Consider the following 26,253-nt stretch of genomic DNA (forward strand, 5'->3'; position numbering starts at 1 on the left):
TGAGAAGAACTGACTTTCCAAAGCTTAGTGAGTAAACTGGCCCATAGAACTCAGGTATATAAATGCTAAGTATCAGTACAATGAACAGTAGATGGAGGCTAAAAATCTGAAAGTCATATTCACTGCAAGAGAAATCTAAACAGACCATCCTAGATAGAAAAGGATCAATAATTGCCTCTACGTGAAAAGAAAGAATACCAAAGAAGAGAAAAGGCAGTTCTGTAAGTAGTAAATTAAGATCGTTTTCTTGAAGATTTGCATCTCAGTTGAATTCACAGTCAAATATTTTCTTGAAGATTCATGGTGCATCTTCTCTGTGGATTTCCTGAAATTTAACAACAAATGAACATAAAGTCCAGCTTTTCCACCAGAGAGGACAAAGCTTTTTCACTACCTAACAATGTGGTTTTCTTGATATTTCTCCTGACTGAAAAGTCTTAGGACCTTTTCTTCACACGTGCCTTTCTCCACTGGCCAGAGATCCTTGATTCAACAGGCATGAACTAGGGATTGAACACGACAAAAATTGCTCAGGTTTTCTGTGTTTGTAAAGGAGACCAAGCACTGATACATCACCCTACTGGTGTCCTGCTGACCCGTAGCCACCAGGCTTCACTGCCGAGCTACTAGAATTCACACACACACACTCACACATACGCGCTTCTTCCCTACGATGGGAGTACAGCACTTGGCATAAATCATTGATAACTGACTACAGAATGTATGTTTAACTCATATTTCAGTGTGGGAAGAGAGGAACAAGAAAAAAAAATTTCCTTCCCCTCAATGCAGTGGCTTTTCTAATGGATGAAGCAATTTCAAATGTCCACTGCTTCATTTTAATTTTTGTATCTCAGGTTAATCACTAGCATATTCCCTGGAAACACGATCGTTCATGTCATTCTGGGGATGGATCAGCGGGACTGGATCATCTCGCAGGACTCGCCTCCCCACGCAGGGGCTGCAGAACCGCTTTGCCTTTGTGCGCCCTTCCCGGGGCCAGGCTCACCGGGACCTGTGGCAGCACTTATGTCACCTTTCAATCGCTACAAGTCATCAGCTCTGCCATCGCTCCTCCCGTCGCCGGCACCGGGTTTGCTGTGGCTGCGCGGGGCTGCGGAAGCACGGCGACACCGCCTGTGGGTCACAGCCGCTGCCGGGTGCGGCGGGCAGGCACGGGAACACGGCCGCCAAGGGACACGGCGGCCCGCGGAGCGCCAGGCCCGCCATACACAGCCTGGCTTGCGGAGGGGCTGGCGGCACCTCTACGCACAACGGAGGCCCCCGCGCCGGGCCCGCAGTGGCTCCCCTCTGTCGCCTGCCCCCGTCCCGTCCCGTCCCGTCCCGTCCCGTCTCTGGTTCCCGGCGGGGCGGCCGGGATCTGCCGCTCCGGGCTCGCCTCCGCCCTCGGCCCCGCGCTGGAGGCAGCTGTCCGCTAGGCGGCGCTGCAACCCGCCCAGCGGGGCGCTCTGGCGCGGCGCTCACGCTCCACTGCCCGGCGGGGTGGGGCCTCCCCGCGCAGGCGCCGTGCGCCGCCCGCCGCCGCCGCCGCGGCCTGTGTCCGCTCCGCGTTCCGCCATGTACCCGGCCTGGGGCTTGTACGGGGCGGCTGGGCACTACCCGCCGCCCCCCACCTCCATCCCGCCCCCGCCGCTACCCATCCCGCCCCCCAGCGTGCCGCCTCCCGCCGTTCCGCCGATGCCGCTTCCCAGCTACCCGCCGCCAGGGCCCGCGCCCCCCGCCGCCGCCCCGCCGCCCGCCGGTTCCTCGGGGTTCCTGAGCCTGCAGGAGCAGCACCTGGCCCAGCTGCAACAGCTCCAGCAGATGCATCAGAAGCAGCTGCAGTCTGTACTCCTGGGGCCGCCGCCGCCGCCGGGGCCGCCCCCGCCGGGGCTGCCGCCGCCGCCGCTGCCCAGTTCCTTCACCGACTGGCAGCAGCAGCCGCCCGTGCCGCCGGTGCCGCCGCCGGTCCGCAGCTACCAGAAGCAGTACGCCCACCGCGAGCCGCCGCACCGCAAGCCGCCCCCCGCGGCCCGGGACCGCGACGGGCAGGAGCCGCCGGGCGGGCACGGCGACTGGGGCGAGCCGGTGCCCGCCGAGGCGGTGCCCATGGACATGGAGCTGTCCTCGCCGCCGCAGTCCCCGCAGCCCGCCGCCCAGCCCTACCTGCCCCCTGCCCAGCCCTACCTGCCGCCCCCCCAGGGCGAGCCTTACCTGCCCCCCGCCCAGCCACCCCCAGCCCAGTCCCCGCCGCTCCAGCCCTACCTGCCCCGGGCGCAGCCCTCCCAGCCGCCCCCCTCCTTTTCCGAGCCCCCACCCTCCTACCTGGAGCCCCCGCCGGCCACCGCCTCCCAGCCCTACCTGCCGCCTCCTGCCCAGGGCTACATGGCACACCCCCAGCCCTACCTGCTCTCTTCCCAGGCCTCTCCTTCGCAGCCCGCCCTGGCCCCCTCCATCCCACCCCCGGTCAAGCCATCGCAGGCTCATTTCCCCCCACCCCAGCCGTCTTTGCCCCCACCAGCCGCTGCCCAGCCGGAGGCCGCGCAAGGTGCCGCCAAGGAGGGCGGTGGCACGGAGCAGCCGGACCCCTCCACCATGACTCCCCAGGTAAGGCGGCCCGGCTGGCAGCGGGCAGTCGCCAGGGCAGGGGTGGCGATGAGCCGCTGGCAGGTACGGGGTGTTGCAAAGGTCCCCGAGCAAGGGCAGTTAATAAACACACCGTATTTGCAGAATATTGAAAGGATTTGGATGCAACCCGTGGAAGTCTGGTAATGGCACAGCTCAGGGGAAGCTTCATAAATGCTGATTTATCCAGTGGTGGTGGTAGGGATGTAACGAATTGTCATTTCTAGAGAAAAATTGTTTAGGGAAAAGTGTAAATCCTGGCTGACTTTAATTTTCTGGAGCGTGTGTTGGTCTCTGGAGAATGTATTCCAAAGTACAGCATGTGAGCAACCTGGCACCTAACCCCCGTTGGCTTTGTCTGGCCTGTTGGGAGATGCTGCAGTCTGTTTGCTTGTTGCACATTGCAGGATGAGTGTCACTTGTCTTCAGTCATTTCTTTATTTAGTTTTCTTAAGGGATTGAGTTGCAGTTGTCTGCCTGATCAGTGTAGAGTTGTGACTCTTTTAATCTTATCACACACAGTTAAAGCTGCAAAAATGTTTTTGTTGCAGTACATACTTGCTCTCTACTTAGACTTATATCTACATTTTGTACTACATGTGCTTGATCTTCCAGTATAAAATTGCATAGGGCATTGGAGGGAAATGTTCTGAAATGCCTTGAGGTGAAAAATTATTATTGTTGTGGGTTTTTTTATGTGTACACTAAGGCCAAAATACCTGCAAAATGTTTGCACGCTTCACCTAAATGAGACCAGTTCCAGTGAACTGGTGGAACCATTCATCTGCATTGTCAGGGACAATCTAGACTTAGGGTTAAGCATGCACAGCAAGGCACATGTGTTGAGGCCCGCAGCTGTGTACATGGGTCAGGCAGATTCACTGAGGCTTTTGCATGGGTTTAGAGCTATTTTATTGAGATTCACCTGCAAGAAGAAAATTGAAGTGCATGCTTTAAGATTTCTTTATTTAAATCTATTTTTACAGCAGATTGATCTTAGGATTCTGATTTGAAGCTAGGTTTGCAGAAATCCTGTTGTGTCATATAGAAGTCACTGACACTTTAAATTTGCTAATTGCTGGGACACCTTTTAATTGTATCTATGTAAATTTCACTTTTACATTTCTACCATATTACTAATTACTGCCTGGCAAAGTAGTGCTTTCAGTTCATTTCACTTAATTTTATGAAGGTTTTGGACAGTACTAATTAATCTTTTACAGTGATAACAACAAGACTTAATTTTTTAATGACAAAACCAAAACCTCAAAAAGTCACACATAGAAAGTGGTATTAATTTGGTATTGAGGCAGCTTACTGACTTCTTAAATTATTGAGCTCAGTAATAAAACAGTAAACACTCTCCAGAAGAGTTGCAAGCAATGCATTATTGTGGTGTGCACGTGGAAGCAGCAGAATACTGTTGAAGTTTACATTGTCTGGTTTATGAGTGTATATATAAATAGCTGCTGTCTTGAGTAGTTTGTTTGCTCTCATTCACATTTCAGTGTTAATTCAAAAGGAATATGATACTTTTCTGGTCATAAATTTGTAATGATAGATTGATACGATTTTGGCTATCTTAGGCTGTAAAATGAGACACAATTTGGAGTAACAGTAGGAATAGGAAAAGCTAAGCGTCGTGATGCTTTCATGTTAGTAATCTGAAAAGACGAGTAAAGAAACAGTAATTTGTCATTTGTAGTATCCTATTAAGCCATTGTTTAAACTGGCAATTGAAAGCAGTTCTTTCTATTCTCATCCCACAGTAACAGTGGCTGCAGACAAATACATCAGTGTTTTTCTCTTAATTCAGAAAATATTACGCAATTTGCCCTGAGTTGGTGTTTTACTATTTTCCTTTGCTGTCTAAGATACTGTTCTTCGTCTTGACAGTATCGAGAGTTTAACATAGTTTCTTCCATAGGTGTATGGTTGGATTAAGTTGCTGGATTCTTGTCAAGTCCAGTTAAAATAACTATGGTATTCCCTTAATGTTCCATCTGATACTTGGGTAATGTGTGCTGCTATTTTTTTCCAGTGTCACAGAATGGGCAAGGTTGGAAGGGACCACAGGCGGTCCATCTGGTTCAACCTCCCTGCTCAAGCAGGGTCGTCCTAGAGCACATGGCACAGGATTGTGTATTCCAAACAGTTCTTGAATATCTTCAGTGAGGGAGACTCCCCAGTCTCTCTGGGCAGTCTGTTACAGTGCTCAGTCCCCTGCATGGTAAAAAAGTTCTTTCTCATATTCAGGTGAAACTTCCTGTGCATCAGTTTCTGCCCATTGCCCCTTGTCCTGTTCTTTGGCACCACCAAGAAAAGCCTGGATCCTTCCTCTTGGCACCCTCCCTTCAGATACTTGTATGCATTGACAAGGTCCCCACTCAGTTGTCTCTTCTCAAGGCTGAACAGGCCCAGCTCCCTCAGCCTTTTCTTATTAGAGAGAGGTGTTCCACTCCCTTGGCATCTTCATGTCCTGTTCCAGGAGTTCCAAGTCTCTCTTGTACTGAGGAGCCCAGAACTGGACACAGCACTCCAGATGTGACCTTACCAACGCTGAGTAGAAGGGCAGGATCACCTCCCTCAACCTGCTGGCAATGCCCTTCCTACTCCAAGTATGTGTGGGTACATCTGTACCCATAAATATGCATTTATCTACATCTGTTAAAGCTGCCTTAGCTTTACCACCTCACCATTTAGCAGACTGCTTCACTCTTTAAAACAGCCCTTTTGTTTTATAGAGGGTGCTAAACCATTCTTGTGTAATCTTCACCTGGGAAGGACCTAGTGTCCCCCAAAATAGGTATTATGGTATGGTCTAGAGTCGCCTATATTAACTTTGGAGTAGTCTTTTGGTGTGGACTTTGCATTAACATTGGTGGTATGGCCTGTGGTCAGGAGCTGGTAGTGCTGGTTTCAGTGTTCCTGTAAAATGCAACAGGATCTCTTGGTCAGCCAAAGATGGAAAAAGGCCTGTGTTGATGCTGGTGTTTTCCTTGGGCTTAAGGATTATAATTGAACTTGAAGAATGACAAGTCCAGTTGAATGACAAGTCATTGTGAGGAAATAAGCACTCAAATAACTAAACTCTTCATCATGAAAAATTTTCTACACTAGCACTTCTGTTTTGCTCCAACTAAGCTGTAAAAATCTACCCTTCTGCTTTTCTCATGCTTTTCAGATAGCACAGGAATAGGTATCACTGACTCATCTGCTGAAAATAATAATATTATCATAGCTCTGGGAAGCCCATATCATATTATGAGTTTTAGCCCTTTGTCCAGCTGGTGGAATGAGGAGGAAACAAAATGGATCTGTGGAGACAACAATTTTGTGGCAGTAGAACATGTGGTCACCCATCATAGCACCTAGTACCACAATGGCAAATCACCTTATAGTGCCTTTTGAGATGGATAATTGAATCAGGTTTTGTACAGCTGGGAAAGTATGCTCCTCCCTTGAGTTGCACTTATTTCAACATGTCGTTGAAGGTTTCTAACAGAGTCCACACTGCAATGTAAATGCACATCTTCCACCCAAAGGTATGGCAGCTCTTCTGAGACATATTCTTGTTAAAAAGATTTATGGCAGGAATAATTGCACGATCAGTTTAAGGTCTGTGAAGCATAGTCTCTCGTTTCATTTACCTCATTTCCAAGTTACAGAAGTATTTTTTTAAAAATACAACTCCATGTTTGTGTTTCCTACCAAGAGAAAACATCATTCCTGATCTGAGCACGAGGTAGGTTTCTAGCAGAAAGTTACACTTCTTTTAAACTTGTTTAAGATGGGCAGACTCACTTTTGAGAAATCTCATCAGACAGCACTTTCTGCTTTGATATTGTCACACTTTTGTTTTGAAATGCCTGCATCTTTTGGATTCTTTTCTGTTTCTGACTGGGCTTTATATAGGTGTTTTTTCTTAACTGTGCATGGTTGGATGGAAAGGAAGACCAAAAGGTATAAAAGATGGAGATCAGTCACAGATTCTCAGAGGTGATGGAGTTGAGAGCACAAGAATGGTTGCACTAGGTTCGACCAAAAAGTACAGTATTTTATCATTCTATCTTTGACAGTGACTAAAAGCAGATGCTAAGAGAACAACTTAAAAATCAAGGGTATAGCAATACTTTCCTAAGATACAGAAGCTGTCTTAGCTGTAAATGGTGCATTTATTTTTAAAATATGTAGATTTTTCTGAGCTGTGTCTTGAATCCACAAACTTTTAGCCATTGGAGAGGTCTCTAGCAGGGACTTCGGTGGCACAAGACCATGTCAGGTGAAGAGCAGCCTCCCACATCTGTCTTTCCATTCATTTGATGCCTGGTATTTCTCATATTGGAAGATATACAGAACTGTTGGTTTCTTACTCAGGTCTCTTTAAGACACTGCTACTTAAGTGTAGAGATACTTATCTTTAGTCTTTTGTTTTTTATGTTAGTGGCAGCTTACTTTTTGAAGCTTCTGTCATCTGCCTTGAGTTCTCTTAGTTCTACCCTGAAATATTTAAAATGGAAAGCTTATTATTTCTTAAATGGGTAATTTTTTTGGGTGCAACCATATCCACTTTCCTCTTCAGCTATTGAATGAATCAGGATTAATAAGAATTCAGATGATACGTAATCCTCACTATATACTGGTTCTGATTGTTCTTTTTATTTTCCATAGCTTTATTCAAACATTTTCACCACAATTTTTCAGCCATCATTTTCAGTCTACTTGATGTCTGTGTTCTCTATTCATCCTCTTCATCTCTTCTATACATTTCCTCCTTTTTCTCTTTACTGCTCTCTTACTCCTGTCTGCCATCTTCCCTTCATTTTATCTACCTTAGTCTCATAAAAGTACCTGTAGTTCTTAGATATAAAAAGCTCTAAAAACAATGAATATGGTAGTTATAGCATGTGTAGTAATTTTGCTTATTATTGCCTGTGCACCAGATTTTTGTTAGTACTGTTTGCTAACAGTACTAACAGTACTAACAGTTTGCTAACTGTAGTTAGAGAATAGTAAGCTTGTTGGGGTAAAAAATAAATTCTGCTGTGGGTTGTGTGCATCACATAGTGGTTTCTGAATTTTGGTCTGATCTTCTGACATCCGTTGCAGTACTGTTGCTGAAGAAGTGAGTTTTTCCTCAAAACAGTTTTAAAAACTTTTCTACAGTATGATTCTAGTGAGTATCATTAATTATTTTCTATTGTTTTTTTTGTGGAAACTGTCTTAGAAAATATATGTCTGTTACAGGAACAGCAGCAATACTGGTACCAGCAGCACCTGCTTAGCCTGCAGCAAAGGGCAAAAGCCCATGCTCAGGGACAGCAGCAGATGAAAAGTCCAGTAGTGACAGATGAGCAGAGAGCAAAGCCTGAAGAAGGGAAAATGAGTGCTTCAACTCAGCAGTCTGAACCTCCTTCTCTTAATGAATCCCTGCCTCCAACATCCAAAGAAGACGAGTCTTCTCTTACATCCACTGAAACTAAGGTAGGCTTTGGAAAGTGATGCCGCTCCATTTGTATCCTAGACGAGCCACAACCGGAGGAAAATTAATGCCATCAAATTCTCGTGTATACTTTGTAACAATAACTTAATGTTGTGAAGTGGTCTTAAAAAAAAATTTGCTAAAGCCGCACCAATTAGAAAATACCCTTCTTGTATATAGAATTACGTATTCACCCACACATGCACCAGGCGAGTCTGAGCTGACTCCCCCGCACCTTCCACAACATTGTCATCTTTGTCTGTGAGAACACCTCATGATGTTGAAATGCAAAATCAGGTACTCAGTAGATGAGGAATGTTATGTTTAAGAAACTATTTCTTAATTTCTCTCTGGCAGTTTGTGAGTTCTGGCTCCCCTTCTCTCTGTGTGTTTTAACTTGGTCTGAAAGCCAAGAATTTTGCACTGAATATTTTTTGTCAGCATGCTCAGTAATAGTTACTGTATAATAGATGGAGGTCATGATTGATGTTTGAACAGATTACTGTAGGGTAGTGCATTACCCTGCAGGTAGGGTGCTCCACTTTAACTTGCAGCATGCAGATTCCTACAAAGTGGCAAAAATAATGCACTTGGAGTCACTTTACCTCATCATGAAAAACCATTGTTCCTCATTACATTTCCTGCTAGCAACAGGTAACAGATTTTCATTAATCTCTTTCCTGTAGGTAGTTTCTGTATGTATGAATAACCTAATTGTCATCAGCCTAACCTTTAGATTAGGCTGTTCACATTAAGAAAAGATGACATAAAAATCAGCTTTCCAGAAGCTGTGGGTGGCTGGAACACTGAAATGGGGTGATAAAGTAAGGAACAGTGAAAAAGTTCCTGTAAAATGTGTAGTCACCAAGTGTAGTTTTTTTCTGACTGAAGCAACTTTCCTTTATTTATAGTATTTGCCTTTTTCTGTAGCTCAATATTGAACCTCCTGGTGACCCTGAGGAGGATTTGAGGTTGCAGCAATTGCAAGCGGCAGCAGCTCAATGGCAGCAGCACCCCCATCACCGGGTTGGATTTCAATATCAGAGAATAATGCAGAAGCATGCTCAGTTGCAGCAGATAGTACAGCAGTATCAACAGATCATGCAACAGCCTCCACACTTAGAGGTGAGACACTAAGGAGGTGGTGTTTGATATGCATCCTGGGTGACCCAGCACTCATGGTCTGCTGAAAAATACGTAGCTGAATAATTTGTGATAGTTGGCTCATTTGTCTAGCTACTTTTTCTGCTTGGGTAGAAGTTTATATCCACTTTCCCTACTGTCACTCAACTTCAGAATGAAAGCAGCCTTGACAGATGGCGATGAAGCTTCAGTAGGATGAGAAATACAAGACTTTACACTTCTTGTAAGATTTTTCAGACGTTCCTGGGTGATACAGGAGCAAAGCTGAACACAATATTGAATTTACTCAGCTTTGAATGTTTTACTACTGGAGAAACAATTCAGAAAGGTCAGGTAAACAGATGATTGCACAGAGTAATTTGAAAGCTGCTCTTTTTTACAAGAATAAATATGTACAATGATAAATATAAATGCCAAAAATAGGCAGTAAATGTAATTAAGAAAATCACTATCTCACATTATTTTTAACTCAAATAATCAGTTGCAACCAATGTTGTAATCTTTAACCTTTTAAGTAGAAGTTGGTTACTGCATTAGAGAGTTGAATGAGCTTTTAGTGGGTTGGTAGAGTTGGTACATTAAACATTTCTTTGTAATTTGGGCTGTCTTCTTTTTTTAAAAAAAAACCTCTTCAGGTAAACCGTAAAAATCTCAGGCAGATCAAGCCATGAATATTACGATATCTACGTGTAATGAAAGACAGAACTCCTTGAAAGAAGCTTCATTGGGCAAAAAAGAAGATCTGACAAAGGCTTAGAGAAAAGTAATTGCAGGCAGCTGAGGCAATTCTGAGCAGGTTAATAGCAAAAACTGAAACCTTGAGAAGTCACATAGTGTATACATGTGAAGATTGATTTCAGATTTAGCCATTGTTAGGATCCAATAATAATACAGTTTATACAGATTATAGGTTTCTTCATCTGTCCTGTTGAAGTCTCCTATAATTATATATAGTATCTACTCATAAAATGTGAAAATTTTCACAATGTCTTGAGATGTCACTGTTGGTGTTTGCTTTTGTTTTGGTGTAGTTCTTCCTCAAGCTTGCGGCCAAATCATCGGAAATTGTGATATTACAAGTGATCCTGAAATACGTTGCTTTGAGAGTAACTGACTATCTAAGGTACTTTGAACCTGTTCTTGTCATCTCATTGCAGACAATGTCTGTGGACATGCAGCTGCGACATTATGAGGCACAGCAAAAACAGTTCCAGCAGCTTCATAAAGACTGGGAGCGATCAATGAACCAACAGTGGCAGCATCAGCTTCAAACCTATCCTCACAAAGACCAGCTTCAAGAGTATGAGAAACAGTGGAAAGCATGGGATGAGCAGATGAAGGTCACTCAGTCCCATCTGCAGGAAAAAGTGACCTCACTCCAAAATCTGAAGAATCAATACCCTGCAAATGTTTCACTGCCACCTCCATTTATTCCATATTCCCAAACTGGTCAAGGTGGCATTCCTATTATGCCTCCAACTTTACCTTCAACTACACCTCCAGTGGTCCCCCCGCCTCTCCCTTCTCTTTCTCAGTTATCCAATTCCTCTGTCCCTTCAGGATCCAGTTCTCAAAGCAGTCAAGCTACTGAAACACCAAGGCCAGCTCTCCTTCCCACCCCTGGTACCTATGCATCAAAAATAGCTAGTTCAACTAGCTATTCACCTTATCATTCTCAAGTAGGTTCGTCCTTTGGCTCATCAGATCATGGAAAGTCTCAAGTTCATCTTAGTAAACAAACTGTGTCTATTTCATCTGAACAACAGTGTGGGGAACTGAAAGGCACTTCTGCGGTATCTTCGACACACACACCTATTGTGCAGGATAAACCAGTGAGGTCGGGTGGATTGCTTCCAGATCCTCCCAGATCAGTGCGTTTTGAAGGCCCTAGAGGCCCTAGGTAAGAATGTTTTTGTTGATTGATAGGTGTTCCAGGCTACAAGATTTCCAGTGATTTATTAAGAAATTAAACATATATCTTATTCTCAGATGTTTTTGAGGTTGTGTTAAGTGTGTACTTGTTCAGTGGAGGTTTTGTTTTTTAATATATGTACACCATGCTCTCTGTATTTATATTTTTAAAGCAAGGATATCTAGATGTCTTTGACCTGAGCATAATCTAGGGTAGATTGCATTTTTTTTTTTGGTAGAGTGCTTGGGGATGCTGCCCCCTTTTCATTCGCAGAGACACAATCCTCCTCCTTTGAAAATAGGAAAACTGTTGTAAATATTTGATATGTCTTTGCTGATTTTATACCTGCTATATGATTTAATCCAAGATCTTGTTTTTTGAATGTTTTTCTTTAATACATGGTATCAGGTTGCAAAAGCGACATCTGTTCTGTCTGGTCATTAGTTCGAGATGGGTTGGTGTGGTGTCTGCTGAATCAAAGGATAATGGTGTTCCGTTCAATTGTTTCTATTCTTGCATACTCTGCTAGACTTTACAATAATATCTTCATGGTTATTTCCCTTCTCTTTTCTTCCAAAGTGGTCAATAATGAATAATAATTTATGAATTGCTGGCAAAGTACATGAGCTTTATATAAATGAATCATTTTCTACTTCCTGATAGTTTCAAAAAAGTGTTGTTTCTGTTCCTGGGGATTTGTTGGATGTACGGTTCTGAACAGATTGTTTCCATGACTTGCTAGTGCATGTCTTTTATGTGTGTTAGTTTAGAGTTCAGTGATATGCGATGATAGGCACAGGGTGCAGTTGTCTTTCTGGGCTGTGAGCAGACATTTTTGTTCATGTCCAGCTTTTCATCCACCAGCACCCCCAAGTCCTTCTTGGCAGGGCTGCTCTTGATCCCATCATTGCCCAGCCTGTGGTGAAACCAGGGGCTGCCCTGACCCAGGTGCAGGACCTTGTACTTGGCCACATGAAGTTCCCATGGGCCTACTTCTCAGACTTTTCCAGGTCCATTTAGATGGCGTCCTGTCCATCAGGCATGTCTCCCACACCACTCAGCTTGGTGTCATCTGCAAACTTGCTGAAGGTGCACTCAATGCCACTGTCTATATCATTGATGAAGATATGAAACAGTGCTCATCCCAGTCTGAGGGACACCACTTGTCACTGATCTCCATCTGAACATTGAGCCATTGTCCACTACCCTCTAGATATGACCATCCAGCCAATTCCTCAGCCACCAAATACTCCCATCCATCAAATCCGTATCTCTCCAGTTTAGAGAGAAGGATGTTGTGGGGGTCCGTGTCAAAGGCCGTAAAGAAGTCCAGCTAGATGACAGCCACAGCTCTTCCTTTATCCACTAGTCACTCCATCATTGAAGGCCACTGGGTTGGTCAGGCAGGATTTGCCCTTGATGAAGCCATGCTGGTTGTCTCCAATGACCTCCCTGTCCTCCATGTGCCTTAGCATAGCTCCTGGGATGATCTTGCCAGGCACAGAGATGAGACTCACAGGTCAGTAGTTTCCAGGGTCCTTCTTTCTACCCTTTTTTAAAAGGGGTAGAGTGTTTTCCTTTTCCCAGTCCCCAGGTACTTCACATGACTGTCACCATTTTCCAGATATCACAGAGAGTGGCTTGGCAAGTACGGTAGCAAATTCCCTGAGTATTCTGGGATGTATCTTATCAGGTCCCAGAGACTTACATATATTCAGGTTCTTCAGGTCATCATGAGCCTTATTTTCTCTTACCGTGGGAGTGACTTTGCACCCCTAGTCCCTGTCTTGCACTCCATCCACTCAAGGGGCAAAGGGTTGTCAGTGAAGACTGAGGCAGAAAAGTTGTTGAGTATCTGAGTCTTTTCCTCATGCATCGTTACCAGTTTGCCGGTCGTGTTTGTACAAGGGGTACACTTTCTTTGACCTATCTGTAGAAGCCCTTCCTGGAACTCTTTGCATCCTTTGCAAAGTTCAGCTTCAGCCATGATTTGGCCTTCCTGACTCATCCAGTGATGTACAACTGTGAATCCCAAATACCCAAGCAACTTGATTTTAGACATGGGTTCTCTATTTTGTGTAAAATTAATCTATAGGATTTTAATATGACATGTTCATTTGAATAAAATTTCTGTTGTGTCATCTGTAGATTTGATGGACCTCGAGGAAGAGGATATGACAAATTCGAAGGCTCAAGACAGAGAGGACCTCGTTTTGACTCCCAGCGCTCAGAAGGATACAGGTCACGTTTTGACCGACAGAATACAGATGGACAGTCTTCAAGTAGATGGGGCTCTATCCCACGAGGACCAGCAGGACAATTTTATACAACAAATGCATCACAGGGACACGGTTCCCGACCTAGTGGTCCACGGTGGATGGGGCCCAGGCCTCATTTGGGACAGCAGCAGCAGCAGGCACAGACAGACTCGCAGTCAGAAAGCAAAGAGCCTTTCACAGACACAGCTGGCGATCAGCAGTCTGTAAGCAGAACAGAGTCTGCTCCCGACGCACAGAGTGCAGGTCCCACTGAGCCAAGTGAGGACCTGACAGACATTCAACAGGAAGCATCCAAACCTGAAGTCAAAGAACCTAGTTCAGACCCTCCTAAAAAGTGGACATGGAGTTCACGTGATCCCAACCAGCAAGTAGACGAGTCTAAGGCACCCACCCCCCCTATTCAGAACCAGAATACAGTAACCCCTGTAACAGGAAATCAGGATTTGGATTCACCAGATGGCCAGTTGAGTGCTTCAGATAGCACCCAGGGCCTACCTGGACCGGAAAGCAGAGGAAAAGGGCCATTTATGCATGAAGATAGAGGAAAGGGACCCGGAAGCAGAGGAAGGGGCCGTGGCAGAGGGCAGGGGGATGGCCGCGGCTGGGGAATGGGCCGTGGCAGGGGGATGGGAAGGATGGATGGTGGCCGGGGAATGGGAAGGATGGATGGTGGTTGGGGAATGGGCAGGATGGATGATGGCCATGGCCGGGGAATGGGCAGGATGGACGATGGCCGTGGTAGAGGATATGTATACAGAGGCAGAGGGCAGGCTAGGCAGGCATCCATCCGTGGCAGGGGAATGTTCAGGAGAGCAGGCAGCAGGGAGAGGATGTCAGATAGACGGTCAGGCAGCAGGGAGAGGGTGCCAGATGGACAGTCAGGCAACCGAGAGAGGGGACTGGGTGGACGGTCAGATAGCCATGAGAGAGTATTCTCTAACCGAGACAGAGAGCTACCTGGACGGACAGGCAGCTGGGACAGGGGACGGGCTGGAAGCCGGGAGAGAGGCCCTGTCAGACGGGCCTGTAGCCGGGAAAGAGAGCCCATGCGAGGGGCAGGTAGCCGAGAGAGGGAGCCCATGCGGCGGGCAGGTAGCCGCGAGAGGGTCCCCGTCAGGCGGGCAGGTAGCCGGGAGAGGGTCCCCATGAGGCGGGCAGGTAGCCGGGAGAGGGACCTGGTCAGGCGAGCAGGTAGCCGCGAGAGGTGTCCCATCAGGAGGGGAGATAGCCATGAGAGGGAAGCAGGAAGATCTGAAACAGGCAATATGGGTAAACCCATTCACCTAGGAGATGACCCTGACAAACTGCCTCCGTACCATCGAGATGAAACATTCAGGAGTTCTTGGGGTCATGAAGATGATACGATGCAGGAGGAATTTCCTTTAGATAGTCAAGATGACCCATCTTTGGAGCATGAGCAGGTGGATGACTGGGAAAGAGAACAATACTGGAGAGATCACAACTCTGATTATCATGATGATTCTGTAGATGCATATGACAGAGATGACAGGTTGCAATCCCACCATTCAATGCCTCCATTATCTCCCCTACCACCACTACCTCCTTTATCATCTGATCACGACAGACGAGATTCGTGGTGGGATGATTGGAAAAGGCCAAGAGAAAGGGAACTAGAGAGGGATCTTGATAGAACTGGAAGATCCTCAGATATTTATGATCAAGATTTAGACAGAGAATGGGATAGAGACTGGGACATGAGACCTATGGATGACAGAGAAATGGGGAATCGTGACCTGGATATCCCCCCTTTACCACCATTACCACCCCTTCCACCTCTGGACAGGTATCGTGAAGATAGGTGGAGGGATGATAGGAACAGAGATCATTATGACAGAGATCTCCGAGACAGGGGGGAGCTTAGGATTCGAGAGTATCCAGAGAGATACGACACATGGCGGGAGAAGCAAGACTACCTTCCTGAAAGGACTGACTGGGAGAGGGAACGGTTGTCAGATAGGTGGTATCCAGATGATGGAGAGAGACTGCGGTCTTTGGACGATCGCTCAGATTCATCCCTTCCTCCACCTTCACATTCCTCTGATATGCTGGGAGCAGATTCAAACCTGGACTCCGATCAGTCCTTGGGAGGAGTGATGGTCCTAAGCCAAAGACAGCATGAGATAATTCTGAAGGCTGCCCAGGAGCTCAAAATGCTTCGGTGAGTTGCCTGGTTCTGTGATTTTGAATAGGAATCCCATTCTGTGGGATCCATTTGAATCAACACAGTAATGGCTTCATTTCTTTCACCCACAGCATGGTAGTAGGAGCTCATGTGGAAGAAGTTACTTGGAGTACCTTTATCACAGCTTTCATAGATGGGTATTTTTTTTTTCTTAAATAGATGATTGTCCCTTTTGCCATGAACATGGCATTCCCTGTATGTTACTCACCAGGATGAGATTTGTCCCATCACCTGACCAATCTTTTTGTTATCCTCAAATTAACTTGTAGATAATTGCTTTTCAGTCCTTTTGGTGGTGTCAGATGAGCTTAATGATAATTGCTTCTTAGTACTTACCCCTCAAGACCTACATTAATGTGGTTCTTAAGACCTATAAGATTTTTTGGATATTGCTCACTTTTTAGTTAAAATCTAAGTGGGTTTTTGTTTGGGGTTTTTTTACAGTGCTTTCTTATTTGAAACCCAGTATTGTCAGTGAACCATTGTGTCAAATTTGGTTGATATTAAGTTCTGGGAATCAGCATAAAAGGAATGATATAACAATTAGGAGGATATGAATGCAGGAGTTCATCAAGACCATATTTTTATAAAGCAGCTACTAGACTTCCTAAGGCTTCAATAAGCAAACAAATAATGTTTGTTACAAAGTTTGTAATAGAAGAGGCTGGGCTGTATGAGGCTTTGAACAACCTAATCTAGTGAAAGGGGGGTGGAACTAGATGATTTTTGACATCCCTTCCAACCCAAACCATTTCATGGTAGAGATGTTTTGCACTTTTCTTCAGGCTGTTTTGTTTTCAGACTCATAAGATTGCTGAGCATCTGTCCCATATGGAAGGTCTTAGTTGCATGCCAAAATGCAAGAAAAACGTTTTTTTTTGAAAAGGGAGAACTTTTATTCTGAATAGTTTAATCATTCACTGCAATTAGATTAATTCAACAGTGTTAGTAACTGTGAAATCTGTGTTATAAAGTAGTATTTCCTAAAAGTTTGGAGTAATAGATTATTTTCAGCTTCCTGACTTTCCCATTGCTTCAGTTGCCAGGCATATGTTTTGCTGTTTATTTTGGCTAGCTGCAAGCCAGTGGACTTAGGCTTAGGACTGTAGTTTGGGAATCACTACAAGAGTAGATTATTTAATAGGGCTGAAATATTTTAAACATAGGCACTAAAACATTTTATGTAAAAAGTAGTTACATCTTTCTAAGCCAGTAGTAAGGGGAAATATAAGCATGATACTGATTTTTAATAGAATATGAGAGTAATCTTAAGATTAGTTAACACTGGTACTTCTCATTAGGTTCTTACAGGCAGGTGATCTAAGTCTGAACAGTAGGAACAACTTTATGGAGATTACTTATTAATTTTTATGGGGATTTTTTGAGCCAAGAGTTATACCAGTAGTGTTGTACATAACTGCTTTCATCTCCAAAAGTAAAGCCTTCTTCTGGCTTTGCTTTTATTGTATGTGAAACAGCATACTCTCAGCTGCAGACTGTTCTATATTTGTGATCTAGTGTAGTGCTCAGTTTACTCTTTGTACTCACAAAGCACTGAGGATTCTTTTCTTTGAGCCAAGTTCCCCTTCTGCTGAACACTGAACAGATGTATTAGTAGTTAGGGTGGTTTCTATTATGTCTTGTTATAGAGGGATCCCATGCTTAGTTGTTATTTAGAAACTACTTCAATACACAGAGTAATTAGCAGTTGAAAAACCTAGATTAAAAAATCTAACAAATACTGAAGGGAAAGGAAAACATATTCACTAGAACTTTGTCATCCAGTGATTGTAGTACTCACAGCTGAACCTGGTCTCTGCTCTGTAGACTATGCATTGGTTGTATATTGAATAGCATTTTGATATATAAACCAAAGAAGAAGTTAGACTCACTGGTTTTTATATATTGGAATCTCTTGTGCTTTGTTGGCCTCAATCCTGTTACCACGTGAATCAGAGCAAGTAAATGAGAGCACTTAGGTATGCATTTCCAACGGGTTTCTTGCTTGCAGAAGGTGTTGACGGAAGCTAAAAATCCAGCTTTGCTCTTTACTGTTTGTACTAGTTTGAAAACAAACCAGTGGGAGGCACTAAGTCAGAATAACAATTTAATGGAAATTAAAGAAAAGGGGAAAAAAAAAGGTAAAAGAAAACACTGTCAAACTGTCAGGTTGTACCTTGACAGAGTCAAGGTACAACCTGACACCCTGTTAGGCAGGGTGGTGGTAGCAGTCTGGTAGAATGGTGGCTGCAGTCCTCTGAAGCAGTGATCCTGTAGTAAAACAGTGCTCTTCCTCAAGAAGTCCAATGGTGGCTGTGTAGCTCCTGTCCTCTGGAAATCCAGTGGGAAGCCGGTGTCTCTGGTGTTCAGCCTCAGATTTTATCCAGGATGGGATGCTTGGTTCCTCCCTCTGGGTGGAGCATCTCACAATGGGATAACGAGTCATGAGGCAAAGTGTTGATTAGGCTCATTAACATAAGATAGTCCGGAGGGAGTTATCTCTGAGTCAGGCAGCAGGACAATGATGGGCAATTAACAGAAAGATAGTCTGGGGGGAGGAGGCAAGGAAACACTGCCCCACCTGATTTCAACAGCTGATGGGGATGGTAATAGAATACACTGCAACCCAGGACACTGTTCAAAGGGAGAGATTCTGGCAAAGCACAAAAGCATAACTGCGTAACTCAGGAAACCTGTGATCAAAAACCATGCAGCTAATACACTAAATGCCTCCATGGTTAGGTGGATGTGAAACAGGGATTTCTGAATTGCAGCAGAAAGCCTGCTGTGTCCTTTTCTTCTTTTGACTGGGCCTCTGATGCTAGTTAATATGTTTTCACTATGAGCATTGATTTCTTTAATTTTTCATTTAAGCTATAGACTGATAACACTTTCTTATGATGCATGTGCAGAGAGCAGAAAGAACAGCTACAGAAGTTGAAGGAGTTCAAACCTGACATTGCCACACAGGACTCTCCAAGATCACAGAACACAAGCACAAGACCAGGTGCCTTTCAGGTAAATTCATCTTACATTAATAACATGTTGGTAGTAATTACTATTTATGTGTATGTTGAACCAGTTCTACACACTGATGGTCAAATTTCAGTGTGGAATGCCTCCCCAGCAATCCTTACAACCTGAGCTATCTTCTGTTGAGGCAAAACAACTTCTTAGTTTCTTCAAATTTTCCAAAGCCTTTTCTGCTCAGTCAGTCCACCTGTCTTCTGAGTATGACCCATCAGGGATGGTGGCACATGAAGTTCAACAGTCTAGACTGCAGCAGGATAATGTACAAAAAGAGGTGAGCTCTTCCAGACCAGGAATGTAAGGGTCACAAGAAGACTCTGCTTTTCCTTGCTTAAGTTATTTCAATTTGCACTGCTTTTCCTACTTCAAGAGCTATCTCCTCTTTGAAGTTGGAAAAATTTGGGGATACGTCAATCAGAAATTGAGATATTTCAATGTAGCATGGGCATTAGCCTTCTGTTTGCTGTTTTTATTGGGAATTCTTACTACCTTCTAGAATATCATGAAGTGCATGAAAACTCATGTTTGTGTACCTTCATCCTGTTGTGATGCAACTACTCCTCTACTGCTTAATTTCCTATGTAGTTCTGGGAACTCTTCTCAGGTGCTTATATTTGGGTTTTTTGATAATTCAGAAATCAACCAATCTTCTGCAGTCATGCTAACTCGGTTTATAAGTCCTTTCTAGAATGAGCAAACAGTTTTGTTAAATGTGTATTGGAGGAGATATCTGAGTTGATGCAAAGTCTTTATTCTTCATCACGTCTTAACCCCAAAGTTACTCGTACCAATGAACTTAGCCATAAGGTCTTCTGCATCTGACATTTAGCCAGACCAAGCTTTTTTTGTCCCTCTGTCCAGAGAAGGGTTATGCAGTGAATGAGGCACTGCAAGGTTTTTTTTTTTGCCTGGGTGACCTCTTCCTTGTTTACAGTTTCTGTAAAGTAAAATAATGGAACTGATTTGCTACCAAGAACTGCAGGTATGTTGATACCTTTAGGAAGTTACTTTACTCAGTTTGAGTATTTTGTATCTCAGACTACTTCACTCATCTGCCTAGAGGTTTTCAAACAACTTTTGTCTTTCTTGGAATTCCTGCCTCCAGATATTTCTGCTGTGACTTTGAGCTGTTATTATAGAGCTCAGCTTTGTATCTACAACCATTCTGCAATTTTTGTTGCATGTTGCTAATAAGGCTGCCTCTAACTTGGCACCTGCTGTGATGCTGAAAAGTCTTGTAACTCATGGGGTTTCTTGTGGATGTTTGGTTCACGAAGGATTTGGTTTGATTTATTTTTCCACTAGGCAAGACCTTCCATTTTCTTACGTTCTTCTGATACTGATTTTGTTAAGGGTTTTCCAGGTATTTCTGCTCTCTGTGAATTTTTCCAGTGGTTTCGGCAAAGAAACTGACCTTATCAATCCTTTTGCATCTCACCAAGCTGCCCTACTTTCAGGCTTTCTGCCTTCACACAGACAGCAGGAATTTTTGCAGACAGCAGGAGTCTTTGGGAATAAAACAGTAGACACTTTTGAACTTAGATAGGCCTACTGGAGCTAAAATTGGTAAGGTTATTTTGAAGAAGAAAATAAGTAGTGTTTGAGCCTTCACATAGTGAGCAAACAAGAAATTAAATCAGTCCACCAGTTTTTAAAAATAGTCCTCCTACCTGTAGCACCTTGGTGGAGGCACTAGAAAATGTGTATGATTTGACTACTGATTGCCATTGCACTTACTGAGGATGAGAGAAGGTTAGTTTACAGATCTACATTAAAAGTGCTTTCTGCATCTAGGTCTCTTCTCAGCTATCTTCAGAGGCACCAGTAGAAGCCCAAGCTATTAAACCTTCTCCTGCTGTTATTATAAAGCCTCCCGTGTTGTTCAGACAGCCCACCCCTGTGACAAGACCAAGTGCCCCACTGGCAAGGCCTACTACACCTATGACAAGGCCACATGCTCCAGTTTCTACTCCAACTACAACCCCAAGTCATGGTCAATCTTTAAAACCATCACCTTCTGCTGTGGAACAGGAACGCTGGGATGAGGACTCTTTCCATGGACTGTGGGACACAAATGAGGATAAAGGTGCAAATATGGAGTACGAGTTGTGTAAACAGGAGTCAGTGATGCCTCTGCCTGTCTCCTCGCCTGTGAAAGTACCTGCTGTCCACACCTCCATTCCATCAGCTGTACCAGTGTCCCTTTCTCCAGTTATTCCACCAGTTCCTAAAGCACCCATCATTCAGCAAACGGTGGATTATGGCCACGGGCGAGGTGGGTATTACAGTGTATTTGATCTGTATCAAAGAGCCAATTAGTTCTCCTGACTTCTTTTTTAAAGGAGTGTGCCATGCAAAGTATGCATGTTCTGCAGTTGATGTGTAGACTTGTGTGCATTAATGATGTAATGCTGAGCAGTGCAGTTTTAAGGAGTCTCTAACCTCTAACCAGTTATGACCCTGAGCTTAGTGTTTTTCTTAATGCTTCTCAAAAGAGCTATTTCATGTTGGTGAATGGTGTATATTCCACGGCTGCTATTCCATGAATGGTGTATAGCCATGGCTGCTTCTAATAAACACAAAATGATGTGTTGTATTTAGATTGGTACTGATACTTTCCCTTAATCCCTTTGTAGGTGAGTATGGAAGTAACTGGGCTAGAAGGTACTTCGGATGGTTACAGTTCTTAGGTGTGACTTAGTGATTTAAAGCAGAAGGTGGCTGGTGTTTGCATTATTTATATACTTCATAATGGGTGTTAGGTACCCTCTAGCCAGAGAGGGAGACAGAGTCTAGTTCTGAAGGGCATGCACCCTGTACAGTTTTTTAACATGTAAGTAATGGAGGGCTCTGCTGTTTAGTATTGAGCTTATCAAAGCTAAAATTCAATGCTAGTTTTTAAATATAATTAATCTCCCTCAATCTAAGTTTTAACAGGAGTGAAATCATGGCATAAAGAAGTTCTTAAATTGTGCATTGTCATTTAAAGAGTGTTTTTTTCTCTCTCTAAAGTACCAAAACAAGAGTGGAAGCCATATCTGTTCCATTAAGTAGATGTTTTACTAAAAGCTGTTAGAAAAAATGTCATTGTTGTGAGACTTTCAGTTACTGTTCTTGACATTACAGTAGTTCTGTGAGTTATTGAAACTTTCAGAGCATTTTAATGCTTATAATTTTCTGACACTGCGTGCTACCTGAACTCACCTGAAAAGGCAGAAGTCCCATCATTAAGATGGAGCTGTTTACCTACACACACACAAACCCACTTCAGCCTTTAAAAACCATGGTGCTGTTTATTTATGTAAAGCTCTTTTTGCATTATCCATTAAAAGAAATTATGGTAGCTTGTTCCAGTCACTTTTAATGCCACTGACTGATGACTTTTCATGAAGAGGAAAGAAAATGGAAGACATGTGTTTTAAAGCCTTAATTATTGTTTTGTTTATTTTCAACCAGATATAACCACCAGTAAAGTGGAACAGATTCCATATGGGGAGAGGGTAACCCTTCGTCCAGAACCTCTACCAGACAGGCAAACATTTCAAAAAGGTAGGAGGTGTTTGGCTAGCTCTCAAACAGTTAGTTAGCTCTTAAGAAAAGTTGTAAAACACTAAAAGCTTGTTCAAACTAGGTAACTCTTGTTTAAGCAAGAACCACCTCTTCAGAGGTCCATAAGACTAACAGTTTATATTGTCAAGAGGAGTACTGCAGTCAATAACTTAGCCACTTTAAACATTCAGTTTTATAGCTCTAAGTAGGATTGCACAGTGTGGTTGTCTGTTACAGTTTGGAAAAGAGATAAGGTCTGATTAAGTCCATCCTAGCTCACATATCATGTATTTCTGTATACTTTTCTTGCACTCTTGCTTGTGCCTTTTTTTCCAAAATAGTAGTTTGGATTTCCATGGGTTTCTCCCTTCAGAGCATCCAGGTCGCTACAACAGAGAAAGAGATCGTGAGCCTTATTTTGAGCGTCAAGGTAATTCCAACACAGATCATCGGGACTTCAAGAGAGAGCGGGAATTGCACAGAGACCGTGGTTCTGTGGACTACGAACGAGAGAGATTTGAAAAAGAGCGGCATCCCCGAGATGATAGGTAGATGATTTTGGAACACCATTAAAATCAATACAGTTGAGGCTGTATTGTGTATCAGGCTGTCCATTTTGCCTGTGAGGTACATGTTCCTTTTGCTCTGGATTCCGTAGTGGAAATTCTAGAAATACACAAAATACTCTTTTGGCAGGGTTCTTCCTACTACACCTTCAAGAACTCAGTCTTACCGTGACAAGAAAGACCATCCGTCCTCCAGGCGAGGTGGTTTTGAAAGGCCATCATATGAAAGAAAGACAGATCGTCCAGCATATGATCATGGGCCTTCCATGTTTGGAGGTACAGTTTCTCAATCTTGAAGTCATGCTGAAATATTATGAAAAGTAATGGACTTGCAGAGGTGAAGATCAGTTGGTAGAAGATTAATTGATTTGCAGTATTGGTTTGTTCAGAATGTATAATTCAGGAAAATTTCTTTAGGTGGTGGCATTTAGTTTTGTTTCTCAGTGGTGATGAGATCATGAATGAAACAGTTATATACTCTGCTAAAAACTGTCTGTGATTGCATTAGGCTTAAGATTAGAAATTTTAATTATTTTGAGGACATAGCTGTGAATTTAACTTAAAATAATGAAGGTCTGTTTAAATCAGCTCAGCTGGGTATGAACATCTTAATTTTTTTATTTTACTGAACTAAGAAAATTCTTCTGTCCAAACACTGGAATTTGAAGGTGATCGTAGAAATTACCCTGAGGAAAGGATTCCTATTTCTGCTCCGTCAATGCCTCGTCAGCCACCACCTGCTCCACGAGTAGAAAGGAAGCCAGAATCTAAAAATGTAGATGATATTTTAAAGCCGCCAGGACGGGATAGCAGGCCAGAGAGGGTGAGTATACATTCTGAAAGCTACAGTCGGTTTCTACAAGGTGTGTATTCAGATGAAATGCTGGTGGATGTAGTATGTTGTGAACAAGTGTACGTTTGAGGAAGCTCTGGAAATTAGCTTGGTTCCTTTGCAAATGCCTAAGAGTGTTGTAGCATAGCTATTAGGAGTCCACAGGAGAGGTAAACTTCCTGGGAATGCTCAAAGCAAATTAGTGTGTAATATTACAGTATTTTGGTCTCTTCTGAGGTCTTCACTTGGGTTTTTGATGTATCAGGGGAAATGTACTATATTATGTAAGAAAGAACACAATTTAGGCTATGGAATATTTAGATAAGTTTCATTCAGTTGAATGCATGAAGTAAGTGAAACTGAACCAGATCTATAACATGCGTCCTAAACTGCTGAGATGATTAACATCAAAAATTCTGAATTCTGTGGAACTACTACCATTTTCCTGGTTTCTAAAACAGGCAGTGAGTGCTTGATGATGTGCAAAAGTGGGAGCTCACAGCACATAATTCTCTAGAAGAAAATCTTTGCAAAAGAGATTCTGTTAAATGTAGTACAGTATCGTATGTTCTTACATGATCTTTGTTTCAGATTGTGATCATCATGAGAGGGTTACCTGGCAGCGGAAAGACACATGTAGCAAAACTCATCAGGGTATGTAAACAGGCACTCACTCTGTAGTGCTGCTTGCCTTTTACATGTGCTTCCTCTGCTGTTTGCTTTCTGTTTGCCTGGAATTCAAGTCTGTTGTTACTTCATGTTCCATGTCTTCATGTGGTGTGTGAATCTCCACCACTATTAGCAAGCAGGAGGGATACTACTCTCTTCTTGTTCTGAGTATTGAGCAGGGAACTGATGTTGGCCAAAAGTATTTTGAAGATCCTGTGTAGCAGAATGGAATTTTTACAGCAAAGATACATGCTTTCTTTTTGCTTTCTTCCCAGGATAAGGAAGTAGAATGTGGAGGACCTGCACCAAGAGTGCTCAGCCTGGATGACTACTTTATCACTGAAGTGGAGAAAGAGGAGAGAGACCCAGATACAGGGAAAAAAGTTAAAAAGAAGGTAGTCTTAATTCTGTTGCTTTTCTTGACAAAGAAACAAGACACTGGAAAAACAGGGGCAATCAGAATTCCAGTCTGTGGGTTGGGAAGGGTGCAGAGGTCTCTGGGCTGTTTTTCAAAACAAGCCAATATAACTTAGGGTGGTATGAGCAAATTCTTAAAAACCGACCTGAAAGGTGTTTTTCTCACACGAGCGTACTTTGTGGTCGTGACATTCAGATGTTGAATATTAGCCATTTTACAGATGTCCTCTTTCTTAATGCTTTTGTCCTTGGTAAAGGTGATGGAGTACGAATATGAGGCTGATATGGAAGAGACCTATCGTACCAGCATGTTCAAAACTTTCAAAAAGACCTTGGATGACGGCTTCTTTCCCTTCATTATCCTTGATGCTATCAATGATAGAGTGCGACACTTTGAACAGTTTTGGAGTGCTGCAAAAACAAAGGGGTTTGAGGTAATGGAGCCTAAATAGCATTTGAACTTGCTAACAGCCATATGCTGATGTTTGTAAACTTTTGAGTAGAAGGTGTCTCCCACATTCAGGAAAAATGCTGTGGTGTACAGTTACAAGTTTACCTTTTGTAAAGTAAACAACTTAAAACTGCAGAGTATCACAAGGTAGAAAAAGAGCTCTAAAAATTAATTTATAGTATTTAATATTGTCTTTTTTCTTTCTAGGTCTACTTAGCTGAAATGAGTGCAGATAACCAGACGTGTTCCAAGAGGAATATTCATGGACGCAAGCTGAAGGATATCAGCAGGGTAACTATATAAATCTGGAGTCATACTGTGCTTTTGGTCCTGCTGTTGTTTAAAAACTATAGACTACATAATGCTTATGCTTTTCCTGTAAGAAGTACTGGTAGTTATTTCATGGAATTCATTAAAATTACCGAAGTACAGATACATCTTGTTAGCAATCAGAAACCAAATATTCCCCAATGGATCTGTTAGACTTTTAGAGGTGCTTCATTTTTGTGTGTGTTTTGTTAGATGTCTGATCACTGGGAGGCAGCACCACGCCACATGATGCGCTTGGACATTCGTTCTCTGTTGCAGGATGCTGCTATCGAAGAGGTGAGAATCTCTGTGCTTGTTAAAACTACAAATTAGCTCAATATGACGATACTGAAAATACGAAGCAGACAAAGATATCATCACATCAAGGCAGTTATAGTTGGCACTGTAGAAAGCTAGAATCACTGTGTCAGGAAAGTGTATTCCATTATTCTTATGAATTACCACAAACATGAAGGTACATTGTTACCTTTTATCACCGTTTTGAAGCTCAGACTTAGGCATCTTTGAGCAAGAGTTCAAGTCATTTTGCTCTTAGCAACTGTTGAATACCAATTAAAGAGATTAAAGAGAATCTTTGCACTCTTGGAAGAAGTGCTGAGTTTCATCTAGATTACTGGATTATTTAGATCATATTTTGAAAAAGTAGTTGAAGAAAGTAAGATAAGGAAATAAATTGGAACTCAGTCCTTGTTTTGAGAAATACAGACATGTAGCCGAGAATGAAGTGATAAGTAACATGTAGCAGAAGGTTACAATTGCCTTTTT

General features: G+C 43.3%; 1 protein-coding gene across 6 annotated transcripts in view; it reads left to right on the plus strand.

Moving 5' to 3' along the window:
• Positions 1-1,543: 1,543 nt before the first annotated feature.
• YLPM1 (YLP motif containing 1) overlaps positions 1,544-26,253 on the plus strand; it is a 41,235-nt gene continuing 16,525 nt past the window's right edge. For 3 of the 6 annotated variants that reach the window (XR_006019480.1, XM_042048292.1, XM_042048293.1), the window contains exons 1-16: positions 1,544-2,607; positions 7,873-8,109; positions 9,038-9,232; positions 10,408-11,150; positions 13,311-15,620; positions 18,557-18,662; positions 20,469-20,949; positions 22,131-22,223; positions 22,597-22,771; positions 22,920-23,065; positions 23,425-23,612; positions 24,213-24,275; positions 24,566-24,685; positions 24,965-25,141; positions 25,366-25,449; positions 25,681-25,764. Coding sequence is in view for 5 of the 6 variants with exons in the window: in XM_042048292.1 (XP_041904226.1) it covers positions 1,579-2,607; positions 7,873-8,109; positions 9,038-9,232; positions 10,408-11,150; positions 13,311-15,620; positions 18,557-18,662; positions 20,469-20,949; positions 22,131-22,223; positions 22,597-22,771; positions 22,920-23,065; positions 23,425-23,612; positions 24,213-24,275; positions 24,566-24,685; positions 24,965-25,141; positions 25,366-25,449; positions 25,681-25,764 (6,231 nt within the window). In the remaining variant the exon portion in view is untranslated. The remainder of the gene's footprint in view (positions 2,608-7,872; positions 8,110-9,037; positions 9,233-10,407; positions 11,151-13,310; positions 15,621-18,556; positions 18,663-20,468; positions 20,950-22,130; positions 22,224-22,596; positions 22,772-22,919; positions 23,066-23,424; positions 23,613-24,212; positions 24,276-24,565; positions 24,686-24,964; positions 25,142-25,365; positions 25,450-25,680; positions 25,765-26,253) is intronic. The other 3 variants (XM_042048289.1, XM_042048290.1, XM_042048291.1) reach the window with 3 other exon arrangements.

Source organism: Corvus kubaryi, unplaced genomic scaffold (genome assembly GCF_017639235.1).
Source record: "Corvus kubaryi isolate FWS band 111438036 unplaced genomic scaffold, C.kubaryi_AGA036_p1.0 66, whole genome shotgun sequence".
Taxonomy (NCBI): Eukaryota; Metazoa; Chordata; class Aves; order Passeriformes; family Corvidae; genus Corvus; species Corvus kubaryi.